General features: G+C 39.9%; 13 protein-coding genes across 13 annotated transcripts, besides 26 other annotated features; 1 reads left to right on the top strand and 12 right to left on the bottom strand. All coding sequences in view use genetic code 2, as the record gives it.

Moving 5' to 3' along the window:
• Nucleotides 1-972: a D loop (control region).
• Nucleotides 973-1,040, top strand: a tRNA (tRNA-Pro).
• A 2-nt stretch (nucleotides 1,041-1,042) lies between these two features.
• Nucleotides 1,043-1,125, bottom strand: a tRNA (tRNA-Thr).
• An 8-nt stretch (nucleotides 1,126-1,133) lies between these two features.
• On the bottom strand, nucleotides 1,134-2,273 carry CYTB (cytochrome b). The gene has a single exon. It carries the CDS (start codon nucleotides 2,271-2,273, stop codon nucleotides 1,134-1,136), a length of 1,140 nt encoding a protein of 379 aa, YP_003587330.1.
• Nucleotides 2,274-2,277: 4 nt separating this feature from the next.
• Nucleotides 2,278-2,345, top strand: a tRNA (tRNA-Glu).
• ND6 (NADH dehydrogenase subunit 6) lies at nucleotides 2,343-2,873 on the top strand. Its single transcript has one exon. The coding sequence runs from the start codon at nucleotides 2,343-2,345 to the stop codon at nucleotides 2,871-2,873; it is 531 nt and encodes a 176-aa protein (YP_003587329.1).
• Nucleotides 2,869-4,647, bottom strand: ND5 (NADH dehydrogenase subunit 5). The gene has a single exon. The coding sequence runs from the start codon at nucleotides 4,645-4,647 to the stop codon at nucleotides 2,869-2,871; it is 1,779 nt and encodes a 592-aa protein (YP_003587328.1).
• Nucleotides 4,648-4,720, bottom strand: a tRNA (tRNA-Leu).
• Nucleotides 4,720-4,779, bottom strand: a tRNA (tRNA-Ser).
• Nucleotides 4,780-4,848, bottom strand: a tRNA (tRNA-His).
• ND4 (NADH dehydrogenase subunit 4) lies at nucleotides 4,849-6,220 on the bottom strand. The gene has a single exon. A coding segment is annotated over exon 1 (1,372 nt).
• A 2-nt stretch (nucleotides 6,221-6,222) lies between these two features.
• Nucleotides 6,223-6,519, bottom strand: ND4L (NADH dehydrogenase subunit 4L). Its single transcript has one exon. The coding sequence runs from the start codon at nucleotides 6,517-6,519 to the stop codon at nucleotides 6,223-6,225; it is 297 nt and encodes a 98-aa protein (YP_003587326.1).
• Nucleotide 6,520: 1 nt separating this feature from the next.
• Nucleotides 6,521-6,590, bottom strand: a tRNA (tRNA-Arg).
• A 2-nt stretch (nucleotides 6,591-6,592) lies between these two features.
• ND3 (NADH dehydrogenase subunit 3) lies at nucleotides 6,593-6,943 on the bottom strand. Its single transcript has one exon. The coding sequence runs from the start codon at nucleotides 6,941-6,943 to the stop codon at nucleotides 6,593-6,595; it is 351 nt and encodes a 116-aa protein (YP_003587325.1).
• Nucleotides 6,944-7,011, bottom strand: a tRNA (tRNA-Gly).
• Nucleotides 7,012-7,795, bottom strand: COX3 (cytochrome c oxidase subunit III). Its single transcript has one exon. A coding segment is annotated over exon 1 (784 nt).
• On the bottom strand, nucleotides 7,795-8,475 carry ATP6 (ATP synthase F0 subunit 6). Its single transcript has one exon. It carries the CDS (start codon nucleotides 8,473-8,475, stop codon nucleotides 7,795-7,797), a length of 681 nt encoding a protein of 226 aa, YP_003587323.1.
• Nucleotides 8,466-8,630, bottom strand: ATP8 (ATP synthase F0 subunit 8). The gene has a single exon. The coding sequence runs from the start codon at nucleotides 8,628-8,630 to the stop codon at nucleotides 8,466-8,468; it is 165 nt and encodes a 54-aa protein (YP_003587322.1).
• A 2-nt stretch (nucleotides 8,631-8,632) lies between these two features.
• Nucleotides 8,633-8,704, bottom strand: a tRNA (tRNA-Lys).
• A 1-nt stretch (nucleotide 8,705) lies between these two features.
• Nucleotides 8,706-9,389, bottom strand: COX2 (cytochrome c oxidase subunit II). Its single transcript has one exon. The coding sequence runs from the start codon at nucleotides 9,387-9,389 to the stop codon at nucleotides 8,706-8,708; it is 684 nt and encodes a 227-aa protein (YP_003587321.1).
• Nucleotides 9,390-9,458, bottom strand: a tRNA (tRNA-Asp).
• A 1-nt stretch (nucleotide 9,459) lies between these two features.
• Nucleotides 9,460-9,530, top strand: a tRNA (tRNA-Ser).
• COX1 (cytochrome c oxidase subunit I) lies at nucleotides 9,522-11,069 on the bottom strand. Its single transcript has one exon. The coding sequence runs from the start codon at nucleotides 11,067-11,069 to the stop codon at nucleotides 9,522-9,524; it is 1,548 nt and encodes a 515-aa protein (YP_003587320.1).
• Nucleotide 11,070: 1 nt separating this feature from the next.
• Nucleotides 11,071-11,140, top strand: a tRNA (tRNA-Tyr).
• Nucleotides 11,141-11,207, top strand: a tRNA (tRNA-Cys).
• Nucleotides 11,206-11,230: an origin of replication (origin for replicating the light strand).
• Nucleotides 11,230-11,303, top strand: a tRNA (tRNA-Asn).
• Nucleotide 11,304: 1 nt separating this feature from the next.
• Nucleotides 11,305-11,373, top strand: a tRNA (tRNA-Ala).
• Nucleotide 11,374: 1 nt separating this feature from the next.
• Nucleotides 11,375-11,444, bottom strand: a tRNA (tRNA-Trp).
• On the bottom strand, nucleotides 11,445-12,483 carry ND2 (NADH dehydrogenase subunit 2). The gene has a single exon. A coding segment is annotated over exon 1 (1,039 nt).
• Nucleotides 12,484-12,552, bottom strand: a tRNA (tRNA-Met).
• Nucleotides 12,552-12,621, top strand: a tRNA (tRNA-Gln).
• Nucleotides 12,620-12,691, bottom strand: a tRNA (tRNA-Ile).
• On the bottom strand, nucleotides 12,692-13,653 carry ND1 (NADH dehydrogenase subunit 1). The gene has a single exon. A coding segment is annotated over exon 1 (962 nt).
• Nucleotides 13,654-13,731, bottom strand: a tRNA (tRNA-Leu).
• Nucleotides 13,732-15,331, bottom strand: an rRNA (l-rRNA).
• Nucleotides 15,332-15,401, bottom strand: a tRNA (tRNA-Val).
• Nucleotides 15,402-16,368, bottom strand: an rRNA (s-rRNA).
• Nucleotides 16,369-16,439, bottom strand: a tRNA (tRNA-Phe).

The following is a 16,439-nucleotide window of genomic DNA, read 5'->3' as shown; positions in this document are numbered from 1 at the left end:
ATATATATATATATATATATATATATATATATGATATATAGTGTGATGCGATGTTTTTATCTGTTTAGGGAAATATAGGATGTAGTGGGTGATTTGTAATGAGTGTGGCCCTGATGTTGTATTTAAAGTATTGTGTGTGTGTGTGTGTGAGAGATGTTTTGCGTGTGATCTTTCTTGTATTTAGGGGTTTACACAAGAGTGTATGTGGGCAATTGTGGGGGCATTTGGTGTGTGGGGGGATAGGGGGGTTTAAGAATTAAGGGATGTATTTCTATTGTGAGGTTTATTATAATTGTTATGTCCATAAAGCATTAATCTAATAACACCATGCTTGTGATCATGAACGAGTAACATATTGACTTGAAGTCCAGTCTCAGTAGGTAGGCAGTCATCACCTTTATGTGGGCCTGAAGACACAGAAAAAAAGAGAGAACTACTATATGCCTGTAGACATTGTGATGTTGGTTTACTTGAGTAGGGTATAGAACACATTAACCGAAGGCCTTTTAAAAAGAATTATATGCTTATTCAATATTTCATGTCCTTGAAACTAGTGATGTAGTATCACCTATACAAGGGTTGCTGATTTCTCGTGATTAGGTAGATTAAGAGATAACCATGTATTTGGGGAATATCCATGTTGTAAATGATGATTTAATATTATGTCCTGTATCATTATGCTTTCCCTTTGTCATGAATACTCATGTGTATGAGTGTGTTATGTACTGTTGAAGTTATGTCTTAAATAATACATTCTCATTGGTTGGCTGGTCTTTGGTAAATCATGAATGTCTTTTATATGTTAATGTGTTTAGTCTTATTAAGCGGTTGTATTGTAGATGATATGCTAGTGGTAAGTAGGTGAATGTACAATAATACATAGGCTGTGTTTGGGGCATGTGTCTGCTTGGTTAGGTAGGGGGTATGCGGCTGTAATTTTGGTAAGTAAGGTTTAAAAGAACTACCTGGGGTCAAAGGATAGTTTAATTAAGATTTCGGCTTTGGGGGCCGGTGATGGAGGTTGATGCCTTCTCTTTTGATTTGCTCTAGGGAGAGAGCTGCTTCTCCGTTCTCTGGATTACAAGACCAGTGCTTTGGGGATAGAGGAGACTAAGCTACTAGGGCGGGTTTGGTTATTTTAGTATCTTGTTTTCGATGATGCTTGTGATTGGGAGTAGAATAAGTAAGATGGTGAAGTATATGATTGATGCTAGTTGTCCAATTATGATGAATGGGTCTTCTACTGGTTGTGCTCCGATTCATGTTAGAATTAATAGGTCGGCGACGAGAGATCAGAATAGTATTTGGGAAATGGGTCGGAATATTATTGAGCGTTGTTTTGATGTGTGGAGGGTTGGTAGGAGGAATAAGATTAGGATGGAAAATAGTAGGGCGAGTACTCCTCCTAGTTTGTTTGGGATTGAGCGAAGGATAGCGTAGGCGAATAGGAAGTATCATTCTGGTTTGATGTGTGGTGGAGTTGAGAGTGGGTTAGCTGGTGTAAAGTTTTCTGGGTCTCCGAGTAGGTTTGGGAAGAATAGGGTTAGGGTGAGTAGTGTTGTTAGTATTAGGATTAGTCCTAGGGCGTCTTTGTATGAAAAGTATGGATGGAAGGGGATTTTGTCGATGTTTGAGTTTAGGCCTGTTGGATTGTTGGATCCGGTTTCGTGTAGGAATATGAGGTGGACGATTGTTAGGCCTATAATAGAGAATGGTAAGAGGAAGTGTAAAGTGAAGAATCGGGTTAGGGTTGCATTGTCAATTGAGAATCCTCCTCATACTCATTGAACTAGGGTGTTGCCGATGTATGGTATTGCTGATAATAGGTTTGTGATTACGGTAGCCCCTCAGAATGATATTTGTCCTCATGGTAGGACATATCCTATGAATGCAGTTGCTATTACTGTGAAAAGGAGTATAATTCCGATGTTTCATGTTTCTTTGTATAAGTATGAGCCGTAGTAGATTCCTCGTCCAATGTGAAGGTAGATGCATATGAAAAATAGAGAGGCTCCGTTGGCATGTATGTTGCGAATTAGTCATCCGTATTGTACGTTTCGGGTGATGTGGGTTACTGAGGAGAAGGCTAGTGAGATGTCTGATGAGTAGTGTATTGCTAGGAATAAGCCTGTAATAGTCTGTAGGATTAGGCAGGCTCCTAGGAGTGATCCGAAGTTTCATCAGATGGAGATGTTGGATGGTGTTGGTAGGTCAATGAATGAGTTGTTAATTATTTTTAGTAGTGGGTGGGTTTTTCGTAGGTTGGTGGTCATTTGAGTTTCTGTAGTTGATTACAACGGTGGTTTTTCAAGCCATAGGTCTTGGTTGAAGTCCAAGTGGGAATAGTATGATGTATTGTGTTTACTTTTTTGGGGTGTGTTATGTTTTATGGACGGTTAGTTTGGCGTGTGGGCCTTTCTCCTTATTATGGGGTTGTTGGTTTAGTTTTTGGGGCTATTTTTGGTTGTGCGATGTTGGTTGGGGTGGGTGGTAGTTTTGTTGGGTTAGTGTTATTTTTGATTTATTTGGGTGGGATGTTAGTGGTGTTTGCTTATTCTATTGCGTTGGCAGGTGATGTGTATCCGTTGGCTTGGTCTGGTCGTGATGAGGTTATGTGGTGTGTAGGTTATGTTGTTTTTCTGTTGTTGATAGTGGTTGTTTTGTGTAATGAGTGAGGTGTTGGTGGGTTTGGAATGGTTGTTGGTGGGGTTAATGAGATGTTTGTTGTTCGGGCGGATTTTAGTGGGGTTTCGTGGTTTTATTGGTGAGGAGGTTTATTGTTAATGGTGGTTGGATGAGGTTTGTTTTTGACGTTGTTTGTGGTGTTAAGTTTGGTTCGTGGGGTTTCTCGGTGTGTTCTTCGTGCTATTAGGCTAGTAAGAGTATGATGGTGATGGATAGGATGAATGAGGTTGTGTAAATTTTGATGAGGCCTTTTTGTGATGATGTTAGTGTGATTATGGTTGTTTGTGATTTTGCTAATCCTTTTGGTCCGATGTTTTCGTATCATGATAGATCGGTAAGGTGTGTTGCTATTGTTTGGCTTAGTTTTAATGTTATTTTTGGTGTTGAACGGTGGGTTAAGGTATTGAAGTGAGCTAGTGAGCTTGAGAAGTTGTACGGTGTGGTTTGGTGGGTTATGTTGTTGATAAAGGTTGTTAGTTCTATGGCTATTAGAAGTCCTAGTAGGGAGATGGTTAGTGTGGATACTTTGATGTATGTGGGTATAGTTATTGGTGTGGTTTTTATTGGGATGAAGCTTGATGAGATTAGTAATCCAGCGATAATGCTTCCTGCTGCTAGCCGGGCGATTGGGTTGATGATTAGGGTGTTATTTTCGTTTTGTGTTAGTAGTGAGTGGTGTCGTGGGTGTCCTGTTTGTACTATAATTATTATTCGTACGCTGTAGATTGCGGTAAATAGGGTTGCTGAGAGTGTTAGTAGTAGGGCTCAGGCGTTTAGGTGTGAAGTGTTTATTGTTTCGATAATTATGTCTTTTGAGTAGAATCCGGTTAAAAATGGGGTTCCTGTTAGTGCTATGTTCCCAATGGTTAGGCATGATGATGTGAATGGCAAGGACTTGTGTAGTCCTCCTATTTTTCGGATATCTTGTTCATTGTTTAGGTTGTGGATAATTGATCCGGAGCATAGAAATAGTATTGCTTTGAAAAATGCGTGTAGTGAAATGTGTAAGAAGGCTAGTTGTGGTTGATTAAGGCCGATTGTTACTATTATTAGTCCGAGTTGGCTTGATGTGGAGAAAGCGATGATTTTTTTGATATCATTTTGGGTGAGTGCACACAAGGCAGTGAATAATGTTGTGATTGCTCCTAGACATAGGCATGTTGTTAGTGCGATGTTGTTTGTGGTTAGGATTGGGTGTATTCGGATTAATAAGAAAATGCCGGCAATTACTATTGTACTGGAGTGGAGTAAAGCAGAGACTGGGGTTGGGCCTTCTATTGCAGCTGGAAGTCATGGGTGTAGTCCGAATTGGGCTGATTTTCCTGTTGCTGCTAAGATTAGGCCTAGTAGTGGTAGTAGTGGGGTTTGGTGAGGTGATGAAAAGATTTGTTGGAGTTCTCATGAGTTTAGGTTTGTTGCTAGTCATGATATGCTAATGATTAGCCCGATATCTCCGATTCGGTTATAGATGATGGCTTGTAGTGCGGATAGGTTTGCTTCAGTTCGTCCATATCATCAACTGATTAGTATGAATGATATAATTCCTACTCCTTCTCATCCGATAAAAAGTTGGAATATGTTGTTAGCGGAGATTAGTGTTATTATAGCGATTAGGAAGATTAATAGGTATTTGAAGAATTTTTTAATGTGGGGGTCTGTGGATATATATCATTTAGTAAATTCTAGAATAGATCATGTGACGTATAGGGCGATTGGTAGGAATATGATTGAGTATTGGTCTAGTTTGAAGCTAATGTTGATGGTGAATGATGATGTGTATAGTCAGTGATAGTTTGTGATAATGGCTTCAATATTTATGTGGGTGAATATAGTTAATGGAATTGTTGATGTAAGGAAAGCTGTTTTTACTGCTGTTTTTGGTGATATTAGTGGTGTTGGTAGTAGTGGAGTAATCAGGATAAGTAGGGTTAGTAGTATGGTTGAGTTGAAGATAGTTGACATTACTTTTACTTGGAATTGCACCAAGAGTTGTATGATGCCTAAAACCAACGGATGGCTGTTATCCTTTAAAAGTGAGAAGGCTAAGGTGTTATTCTTAGTTAGTGGAATTAGCAGTTCGACTTGATCATTCTCGGTTTATAAGGAGGTTTAAACTCCTATTTTTAGAGCCACAGTCTAATGTTTGTTTTAAACTATATTAACAGAATTGAATTCCTCAGATTAGTTCTGGTTTTAGGATTAGTAGTATTGGGGGTATGATGTGGAAGATTGAGATGAGGTGTTCTCGTGTTTGGGTTGGGGAAATATTTTTGATGTGTGATGGTAGTTGGCTTCATTGCGTTGTGGTAAATATGTAGAGGGTGTAAGTTGCTGTGATTAGTGTGCTTAGTCCTGTTAAGATGATTGTTGTGCTTGATCAGTTGAATAGGGAAATTATTGAAGTGAGTTCTGATAAGAGGTTGATAGTTGGGGGTAAGGCTATGTTGTTTATACAGGTTAGGAGTCATCATAGGCTTAGGAGGGGGGATAGTAGTTGTATGTTTTGGGCTATTAATATGATTCGGCTATGGATTCGTTCGTAGTTTATGTTGGCTAATGAGAATAGTATTGATGATGTGAATCCGTGGGTGATTATTAAGGCAATTGCTCCATTGTTTCCTCATTCTGTTTGTGTTAGTGCTGCAGCGATGACTAGTCCTATGTGACTTACTGATGAGTAAGCAATTAGGGATTTTAGGTCTGTTTGTCGTAGGCAGATTGAGCCTGTTATGATTATTCCTCAAAGGGCCAAGATAATGAATGGGTAAGAAAGGTTGTTTGTTGGTAAGTTTGTGGATATGAGGATGCGGATAGTTCCGTATCCTCCTAGTTTTAGTAGGATGGCTGCTAGGATTATTGAGCCTGCGATTGGAGCCTCGACGTGTGCTTTTGGGAGTCATAGGTGTAAGCCATATAATGGGGCTTTGATTATGAACGCGATTAGGAGGGCTGAGGTTCATATTGTGTTAGTTCATGTATTTGATGTTGTTTGAGGATTTAGTTGTATGTTTGGTATGTAGAGGGTGTTTGAGTGCATGTATAGATATATTAGGGCGATTAGTAGTGGGATAGATCCAATTAGGGTATAAAATAGGAAATAGGTTCCTGCATTTAAGCGTTCTATTTGGTTGCCTCATCGTGTGATGATGATAGTTGTTGGGATTAGTGTAGTTTCGAATGCGATGAAGAATATGATTAGGTCTGTGGTTGAGAAGGCTAGGATTAGTGAGGTTTGTAAAAAGATTAGGGTTGAGATGAATATTCGTTTTCGTTGAGTTGTTTCTGTGATTAGGTGGTTTTGGCTGGCTATAATTATTAGTGGGGTTAGTCAGCATGACAAGATTAATAGTGGGGCTGAGATTTGGTCCACGGCTATATAAAGGTTTGAAAAGGTTATGGTTTGTCATGGGGATGGTTTTAGTCATTTTAGGCTTATTGTGGCGATTCATAGGCTGTGGGTTGTAGTGGTTATTCATAGTTGGTTCGGTTTGCAGAGGATGGTTGTTGGAATTAGTATAATTGTAGGTAGTAGGATTATTAGCATTGTAAGAGGTTTAGGTTTTTTAGTTGGTTTGAACCGTGAGTTCGTGAGGATGCAACTAGTAGGGATAGTCCTATTGCTGCTTCGCAAGCTGAGAAGGCTAGTAGAAGTATTGGAGCGATTGTAAATGATGATATTTGTTGTTGAGAGAGTCATATTGATGTTATGATGAATAGGGAGAGTATTATGCTTTCTAGGCAGATTAAGGTTGAAATTATATGGGCTCGGTTGAATGAAAGTCCTATAATACTAATGATGAAAGCTGATGAGGAGATAAAGTGTAATGGAGTCATGAAGATAACCATGGGTTTATCATGATTAACTAAGTCGAAATTAGTTGTCTTGTTGATTGGACTAGTTATCTTGTTATTCTGCTCATTCTAGTCCTCCTTGCGTTCATTCGTATGCTAGTCCTAGGGTCAATAGAAGTAGTAGGGTTAGTGTTCATAGTAGGGCGTGTAGTGGGTGTGATAGTTGGATTGCTCATGGTAATGGGAGTAGTAGTGCGATTTCTAGGTCAAATAGTAGGAATAAGATTGCAACTATGAAGAATCGGAATGAGAATGGTAATCAAGCGGATTTTGCTGGTTCAAATCCACATTCGTATGGTGATAATTTTTCAGTGTCTGGTTTTATAATTGTTAGTAGGTGGTTGATTGTCAGCAGAGCTAGTGTTAGGGTTAGGGCAGTGGTTATGGTTAGTGTGGTTGTATTCATTACTTTTCTTCAGGGTCTTTCTGAATCTTAGTGATTGGAGGTCACTTGTACTGTTATACTAGAAAAGTATGATCCTCATCAGTAAATGGAGATATACAGGAATAGTCATACGACATCTACGAAGTGTCAGTATCAGGCGGCTGCTTCAAATCCAAAGTGATGGGTAGGGGTGAAGTGGAAGAATACTTGACGGAATAGGCAGATTAGTAGGAAGGATGATCCGATGATGACGTGTAGTCCATGAAATCCTGTGGCTACAAAGAATGTTGAGCCATAAATTCCGTCGCTGATGGTGAATGGGGCTTCGTAGTATTCTATTGCTTGTAGTGCGGTAAAATAGAGTCCTAGGATGATGGTAATTGATAGGGCTTGGATAGTTTCGTTTCGATTTGCGTTTATAAGGCTGTGGTGTGTTCAGGTGATTGTTACGCCTGAGGCTAATAGGACTGCTGTGTTTAGGAGTGGCACTTCGAATGGGTCTAGGGGTGAGATTCCTGTTGGTGGTCAATGTCCTCCTAGTTCTGGGGTGGGTGCAAGACTTGAGTGGTAGAAGGCTCAGAAGAATCCGATAAAGAAGAATACTTCTGATGTGATGAATAGGATTATTCCGTATCGTAGACCTTTTTGGACTGGTGTGGTGTGGTGCCCTTGGAATGTGCTTTCTCGTACAATGTCTCGTCATCATTGAATTATGGTTAGGAGTATGGTGATTAGTCCTATGATTAGGAGTTGTGTGGAGTTATAATGGAATCATATGGCTAATCCTGAGGTGGTTAGTAATGCTGCTATTGCACCGGTCAGTGGTCATGGGCTTGGATTGACTATGTGGTAAGGGTGTGTTTGGTGGGTCATTAGGTGTTTTCTTGTAGGTATAGGCTTAATAGGAGAGTGAATACATAGGCTTGGATTATAGCTACGGCTAATTCTAGAATGGTTAGTAGTATGAGTACTATTAAGGTGATGATTGACAGAATAGGTGTGGGTGTAAGGGCTAGTACTGTTGTTGAAATGAGTTGGATGAGTAGGTGTCCGGCTGTAAGATTGGCTGTGAGTCGTACTCCTAGGGCCAGTGGTCGGATTAATAAGCTAATAGTTTCGATGACGATTAGGATTGGGATTAATGGTGTTGGTGAACCTTCTGGTAGTAGGTGACCTAGGGAGGTTGTTGGTTGGTTTCGTAGTCCTGTGAGTACTGTTGCTAGTCATATTGGCACGGCCAGTCCTATGTTTATTGATAATTGGGTGGTTGGAGTGAAGGTGTATGGGAGTAGGCCTAGGAGGTTAATTGTGATGAGTAGTGTTATTAGTGATGTGAGGAGGATAGATCAGTTGTGGCCTGGTTTGTTGATTGGTAATATTAAATGTTTGGTGTATGAATTGATTATTCATGTCTGGATGGTTGATAAACGATTGGTTACTCATCGGTTGTTTGGTGTTGTAAGTAGGATTGTTGGTATTAGTATGGCAATGATGATTAATGGTAGGCCTAGGATTTGTGGGGATATAAATTGATTAAATAGTGTTAGTGTCATGGTCAAGGTCATGGGTTTGTGTCGGTTGGTTTGGTAATTTTTGTTGGGTTGTTTTCTGGCAAGTGTATTGAGATTTTTGGTTGGATGATTAGGGAGTAGGTTAGTCATGTTAGATATAGGATTAAGAATCATGGGTTCGGGTTTAGTTGTGGCATATCACTAATGAGAGGTGGTAGTCTCTATTCTCTAACTTAAAAGGTTAGTGCTATTCCTTATTAGCTTCTGTAGTGTTATATGGCAGTGGAGGATCAGTTTTCAAAGTGTTCTAGTGGGATAGCTTCTACCACGATTGGCATGAAGCTGTGGTTGGCTCCACAGATTTCGTAGCATTGTCCGTAGAAGATGCCTGGTCGTGTTACTAGGAATGTGGTTTGATTAAAGCGCCCTGGGACAGCATCTGTTTTTACTCCTATGGATGAGACTGCTCATGAGTGTAGGACGTCTTCGGCTGAGATGAGTATTCGAATTGGGGATTCTATTGGTAGGATTATTCGATGATCAACTTCTAGGAGCCGTAAGTGTCCGTTTTGTAGGTTTTCGGTTGGGATTATATATGAGTCAAATTCTAGGTTTTCGTAGTCTGAGTATTCGTATGTTCAGTATCATTGGTGTCCTATAGCTTTAATGGTTAGGTGTGGGTTATTAATTTCGTCTATTAGATAAAGTACTTGTAGTGACGGGAGTGCGATGGTAATTAGTACGATGGCTGGTAGGATTGTTCAGATGATTTCTACTTCTTGAGCTGTAGTGGTGTTGGTGTATGTTAGTTTTGTTGTTATTATTGTTGTGATAGTATATAGGACTATAATGCTGATTAGTAGGGCGATTATTAGGGTATGGTCATGAAAATGTAGAAGTTCTTCTATGATGGGAGATATAGCGTCTTGGAATCCAAGTTGTAGGGGGTGAGCCATTGAGTCGTAAAGGGTTTAAACCTTTTATTTAATCTTGACAAGATTATGTAATTGATTTACTAACGTCTCAAGAAAGAAACATGTAGGTTAATGTGACTGGCTTGAAACTAGTTTTAGGGGGTTCGATTCCTTCCTTTCTTGGGTTTGTACGTAGGCTGGTTCTTCGTAGGTGTGAGATGGTGGGGGACATCCGTGTAGTCATTCTACGTTTGTATGGATTAATTCGATTTTTGTGATTTTTCGTTTTGAAGTGAATGCTTCTCAGATGATGAATATTATTATTGCTACGGCGAGTATGGAAATTAGGGAACCGAAGGATGAAATGGTGTTTCATATTGTATATGCGTCTGGATAATCTGAGTATCGTCGTGGTATTCCTGCTAATCCTAGGAAGTGTTGGGGGAAGAAGGTTATGTTTACGCCTACAAATATAACTCCGAAGTGGATTTTTGTTCATGTTTGGTTGAGGGTGTATCCGGTGAATAGTGGGAATCAGTGTGTGAATCCGGCTATAATGGCGAATACTGCTCCTATTGATAGGACGTAGTGGAAGTGTGCGACTACATAATAGGTGTCATGTAGTACAATATCTAGGGAGGAGTTAGCTAGTACGATTCCTGTTAGGCCTCCAATGGTGAATAGGAAGATGAAGCCTAGGGCTCATAATATTGGGGCTTCTCATTTAATTATTCCTCCGTGGAGGGTAGCTAGTCAGCTGAATACTTTTACTCCAGTTGGGATTGCGATGATTATTGTTGCGGATGTAAAGTATGCTCGTGTATCAACGTCTATGCCTACAGTAAATATGTGGTGAGCTCATACAATGAATCCCAGGAAGCCGATGGATATTATTGCTCATACTATGCCTATGTAGCCGAATGGTTCTTTTTTATTTGCGTAGTATGTGACGACATGGGAAATTATGCCGAATCCTGGAAGGATCAAAATGTATACTTCGGGGTGGCCGAAGAATCAGAATAGGTGTTGGTATAGAATTGGGTCGCCTCCGCCTGATGGGTCGAAGAATGTTGTGTTTAGGTTTCGGTCTGTTAATAGTATGGTAATGCCGGCAGCTAGAACTGGTAGGGATAGTAATAGTAGGATGGCAGTGATTATTACGGATCATACGAATAAGGGGGTCTGGTATTGGGTTATGGCAGGGGGTTTTATGTTGATTGCGGTTGTGATAAAGTTAATAGCGCCTAGAATTGATGATACTCCTGCTAGGTGTAGGGAGAAGATTGTTAGGTCTACAGATGCTCCGGCATGTGCTAGGTTTCCTGCTAAGGGAGGATATACAGTTCATCCTGTTCCAGCTCCGGATTCAATTCCTGAGGAGGCTAGGAGTAATAGGAGGGATGGTGGTAGGAGTCAAAAGCTTATGTTGTTTATTCGTGGGAATGCTATATCTGGGGCTCCGATTATTAGTGGTAGAAGTCAGTTTCCGAAGCCTCCAATTATGATAGGTATGACTACAAAGAAGATTATAACAAAAGCATGGGCTGTAACTAAAACGTTGAAGACTTGGTCGTCTTCTAAGAGAGTGCCTGGTTGAGTTAGGTCTATACGAATTGCTAGGCTTAGTCCTGTTCCTACTATTGCTGCTCAGGCTCCGAATATTAGGTACAAGGTTCCGATGTCTTTGTGGTTTGTGGAAAATAATCATCGAGTTCAGTTCACAGGTAAAATGGCCGAGAATTAGGTGGAAAGCTGTAAACTTTTTTAGGGAGGTTGGAGTCCTCTTTTTACCAAGCCCTGTAGTGAAGTTCACGTCAAATTGCAAATTTGAAGATCCACTTTTGATATGTGTCTGGGTTTTGTTTTATTGGTAGTGGTAATTTAGACAGAAACCCTCTGGATTGGGTGTTTAGCTGTTAACTAAAATGTTTGTGGGATCGAGACCCATTTGTCTAGTAAGGCCTTAGCTTAATTAAAGTGTTTGAGTTGCATTCATTAGATATGGGGGAAGGTCCTGTAGGTCTTAATAGAAGCTAAGAGGTTCTATCTCTTTTTTAGGGGTTTGAAGGCCCTTGGTTTTATTTAACCTAAGTTTCTAGATGCATGTTAGTAGAGTTGGTGTGATTGGTAGGAGCATTGTGGATAGGGTGAATGTGGGCGATGTGATTGAGATTTGTTTTGTTTTGTGTCGTCATTGAGGGTGAATAAGAGTTAGGTTTGGTGTTAGAGTGATTGTTGAGTAGTATGAGAGGCGTAAGTAGAAGAAAAGGGTTAGTAGTGATAGGATTGATGCCAGTATGGCAATTGGTATTATGTCGTTTTCGGTTAGTGATTTTATGATTAGTCATTTTGGCATAAATCCTGTTAGTGGGGGTAAGCCTGCTGATGATATTAGTGTTAGTATAATTATGGAGTTTAGGATTGGGGTTTTAGTTGGAGATAGTATTATTGTTGAGATGTTATTGGTCTCTAGCATTATAATGATCAGAAATGTTGAGGATGTTGTGATGATATATGTTAGTAGTATTAGTAAGGTTAGTTTTGGTGATGTGGTTAGTATTAGGGCTATTCAGTCTAGGTTAGTAATTGATGAGAATGCTGTGGTTTTTCGTAGTTGAGTTTGGTTAAGTCCTCCCCATCCTCCTATCATGATTGAAAGTAGTCCTAGTGTTAGAAGGGTATTGTGGTTTAGAGAGTTGAAAGTTTGTAGTATTAATGATATTGGGGCTAATTTTTGTCATGTGGTTAAAATTAATGCTGTTGTTATTGGTGATCCTTGGAGTACTTCCGGCAGTCAGAAATGGAAAGGGACAATTCCTAGTTTGATTGATAGGGCTGCGGTTAATATGATTGATGCGTAAGTGTCTGGGGAGCAGGTGATGTTTCATTGTCCATGGTTTCAAGCATAATTAGGATGGAGAATAATAGTAAGGTTGAGGCGGTTGCTTGTGTTAGGAAATATTTTGTGGCAGCTTCGGTTGCTCGTGGGTGGTGTTGCTGGGCCGATAAGAGGGATGATCGCTAGTGTGCTTATTTCTAGTCCTATTCAAGCTAGGATTCAATGGTTGCTGGATATTGTTAATAGGGGGCCTATGATTAGGCTTGTAATTATGATGGTGTTCGCATAGGGAGACATTAGTAGAGGAGGGGGTTAAACCGACATTTTTGGGGTATGGGCCCAAGAGCTTGGTTAGCTGACTTTACTAGAATATAGTATAAGGTAGTACAAAGAGGTTTGGTCTCTTTTGAGTAGATTCAGGGTCTACTATTCTAGGAAACGAGAGGGTTTTAGCCTCTATTATTCACCCTATCAAGGTGATCCTTTTGGTTTCAGGCACGTGTCCTATAATATTGGTGGTACTCCTGAGAAGGTGATTAGTAGTGATATATGTCAAAGGCATATTGCTAGGGTAATTGGTAGGAAGTTTTTTCATAGAAGATGTATTAGTTGGTCGTATCGAAAGCGTGGGTAGGAAGCTCGGATTCATAAGAAGCTTGAAGATAGTAGGAGAGTTTTTAGGATTAGTAGAATTGTGAATAGTTCTGGAGTGGTGGTTGATGGGCTGATGAATAGTGTTACTGATAGGGTATTTATTATTAGGATGTTGGAGTATTCTGCTAGGTAGATTAGGGCGAATGGGGTGGCTGAATATTCTACGTTGAATCCGGATACTAATTCTGATTCGCTTTCTGTGAGATCGAATGGTAAGCGATTTGTTTCTGCTAATGTTGATGTGAATCATATTATTGCTAAGGGTCATGATGAGAAAATTAGATATAAGGGTTCTTGGGTTGTTGTGAATATTTGGAGGTTAAATCCTCCTGAGAAGAGGGTTATTGATAGTAGGATAATTCCTAGTGTTACTTCATATGAGATGGTTTGGGCAACTGCTCGTAGTCCGCCTATTAGAGCGTATTTTGAGTTTGAGGCTCATCCTGATCATAAGATTGAGTATACTATTAGGCTGGAGAGTGCTATTATAAATAGAAGGCCTAAGTTAATGTTGGTTAGTGGGAATGGTATGGGTAGTGGTATTCAGATTGAGAGGGCTAGTAGAAGGGCTATGGTTGGGGCTAACATGAATAGTACTTGTGAGGATTTTAGTGGGTGGATTGGTTCTTTTATAAGTAGTTTTACACCGTCGGTTACTGGTTGTAAGATGCCGTATGGCCCTACTAGGTTTGGTCCTTTGCGTAGTTGTATATATCCTAGGACTTTTCGTTCAGTTAGGGTAAAGAAAGCCACGGCGATTAGGATTGTTATTATGTATATTAAAGGAACGGTAGAGTTTAGTAGTGATTTCATTTTTGGGGAAGGGAATTGAACCCTTGAAGGAAAGGGCTTAGGCCAATCTACATTAAAACCAGTCTCTGCCACCCCAAGGCAAAAAAAGCCCTTTTTTCGGGCTTTGTGGTTTTCCCATTGCCAGTTGAGTTTGATTCATTGGCTTTGGGGTAAGGTTTGTTTTTAATATGGACCTTGTCTTTTTTGTCCTTTCGTACTGGAAAAGACTAAGTTATAGATAGAAACCGACCTGGATTGCTCCGGTCTGAACTCAGATCACGTAGGACTATTAATCGTTGAACAAACGAACCCTTAATAGCTGCTGCACCATTAGGATGTCCTGATCCAACATCGAGGTCGTAAACCTCATTGTCGATAGGGACTCTAGAATGAGATTGCGCTGTTATCCCTGGGGTAGCTTGTTCCGTTGATCAATAATTGGATCGTTTTGCTGTTAGCACTTTGAGTTGTTGATCTAAGTAAGAACTAGGTTCTTTTTGGAGGTTTTGTTTTACTCCAAGGTCTCCCCAACCTAAAGTTTTAGCCAGGTTTAAGGGGGTTTAGGGTGATTAATGTTGTGTGCTTGACTGGCTATAACTTTAAGTTCCACAGGGTCTTCTCGTCTTATATTATTATTCTCGCTTTTGCACGAGAATACCAATTTCACTGATTATTTGTGAGAGACAGGTAGGGCCTCGTTTAGCCATTCATTCCAGTCCCTATTTAAGAGACAAGTGATTATGCTACCTTCGCACGGTCAGGATACCATGGCCGTTGAAACTGTGTCACTGGGCAGGCATCACCCTATACTTATTGTTGCTAGGGGCTATGTTTTTGGTAAACAGTCGGGCTCTTTGTTTGCTTAGTTCCTTTTACAGATTTTAATCTTTCTTATTTTAACGTTCCTGTGTCGGGTTAACAGTTTGTATTATATGTTATGTTTAGTGTTATTGTTTTTATGATGACTGTTAATAATCAGTAGTTTATCTATTCTGATTTAGACTGGCGTAAAAGAGAAGTTTGTCTTCTTGTTACTCATTTTAGCATAAGTTCTTCTATTTTAGTAGAATGGCTCAGTGTTGTTTAAGGAGTTGATTATTGTTTATATTTTTAAGGGTGGAGCTTTGACGCTTTCTTTTGGTGGTGGCTGCTTTAGGGCCTACGTTTAATTTTAGTTTGGTGTCTTGTCCTTTATTTTAGGTTTTTCCTGTTTCAATTTGGCTGTACCCTAATTGAATGGCTCCTAAATTTTTCTTATAAACTTTTAGTTGTTTTTTGAATTGTTTAGGGTTGAGCTTATACTCATTTATTGAGCAACCAGCTATCACTGAGTTCGTTAGGTTTTTCACCTCTACTTAAGGGTCTTGTCACTCTTTTGCCACAGAGATGATTATAGTTTTAGGTTAGATGTTAGCTGCCTTTAAGTAGCTCACTTAGTTTCGGGGTTTTAGACTTTAGTTCTCTTTGCTTAGGTATTGCTGGCTAAATCATAATGCAAGAGGTACAAGGATTAATCTTTGCTTTTTTTTGCTTTAGTCTTTCATTTTTCCCTTGCGGTACTGTCTCTATAGCTTCAGTGAGTAATCTTTTCTATCTCCTATACTAAGGTTTATAAGGGTGCTAATGTTTTAGTTGTTTAGTAGGTAGTATAATTTAGTTTGTTGTGTTTTGGTTGATTGGTTGAGCTAGGTGGATTGATTCAAAATAGTCTTATTTAATAGACAGTTTTCAGGCGTAGGCTGAGCGCTTTTTAATTAAGCTATATTTTGGGGTTCCAAGTACACCTTCCGGTACACTTACCTTGTTACGACTTGCCTCATCTTATTATTTTTTGGGGTGTTATTTACGTTTGTTGGTTGTTTGTTGAGGAGGGTGACGGGCGGTGTGTACATACCTCAGAGCCTATCTTAAATTGAACTCTCTGCTTTCAATTTACTGCTAAATCCGGCTTTGTTAAGACTTGTTTCAAAGTTCATATCCGTTGGTATTTCTTTGGTAAGAAAATGTAGCCCATTTCTTCCATCCTAGTAAGCTACACCTTGACCTGACTTTTTAGCTGGATGTAGCTGTTGGGCTTACTTTTATGTCTTCATAGGGTAAGCTGTGACGGCGGTATATAGGCTGTATTAGGCAAAGGATGGTGAGGTGAATCGTGGATTATCGATTATAGAACAGGCTCCTCTAGGGGGGTTTGAGGTACCGCCAAGTCCTTAGAGTTTTAAGCTTTTTGCTCGTAATTCTCTGGCGGGCATTTTTGTTTTGTAAGTGCCTAGGTTTAGGGCTAAGCATAGTGGGGTATCTAATCCCAGTTTGTGTCTTAGCGATCGTGGGTTCAAATGTATCTAAGTAATTAAGGTTATTTTCATATTGTGGTAATTTTGACCTGTTTTTAACGATTAGGTGTTGGGTTTGCCTTAAATTTTGTTGATTTAAATTTAGCCACATTTTACGCCGTTTGGCTGTTAATTTGAGCTTCCTGTTTAACCGCGGTGGCTGGCACAGGATTGACCAGCTCTGTTTGCTGTAGCTAAGTCAAGCTTTCGCTTATAGCTTAAGATTTGTCACTGCTGATGACCCTTGTGGGTGTGGCATGGCTTGGTGTTTTGGGCTTTCTTGGTGTGCCTGATACCTGCTCCGGCATGTCTTGTTGACTGTTTGGGCGTGCTCACTGGTGCGTAGATGCTTGCATGTGTAATTTTAGCGAAAAATAACAGTAAGGTTAGGACCAAATCTTTGTGTTTTTGGGATTGTGTAATATCCGTCTTGGCAACTTCAGTGCCATGCTTTATGTAATAAGCTACAATAAC

Source organism: Carettochelys insculpta, mitochondrion, assembly GCF_033958435.1.
Source record: "Carettochelys insculpta mitochondrion, complete genome".
Lineage (NCBI taxonomy): Eukaryota > Metazoa > Chordata > Testudines > Carettochelyidae > Carettochelys > Carettochelys insculpta.
This window is presented reverse-complemented; position numbering and strand designations above follow the sequence as displayed.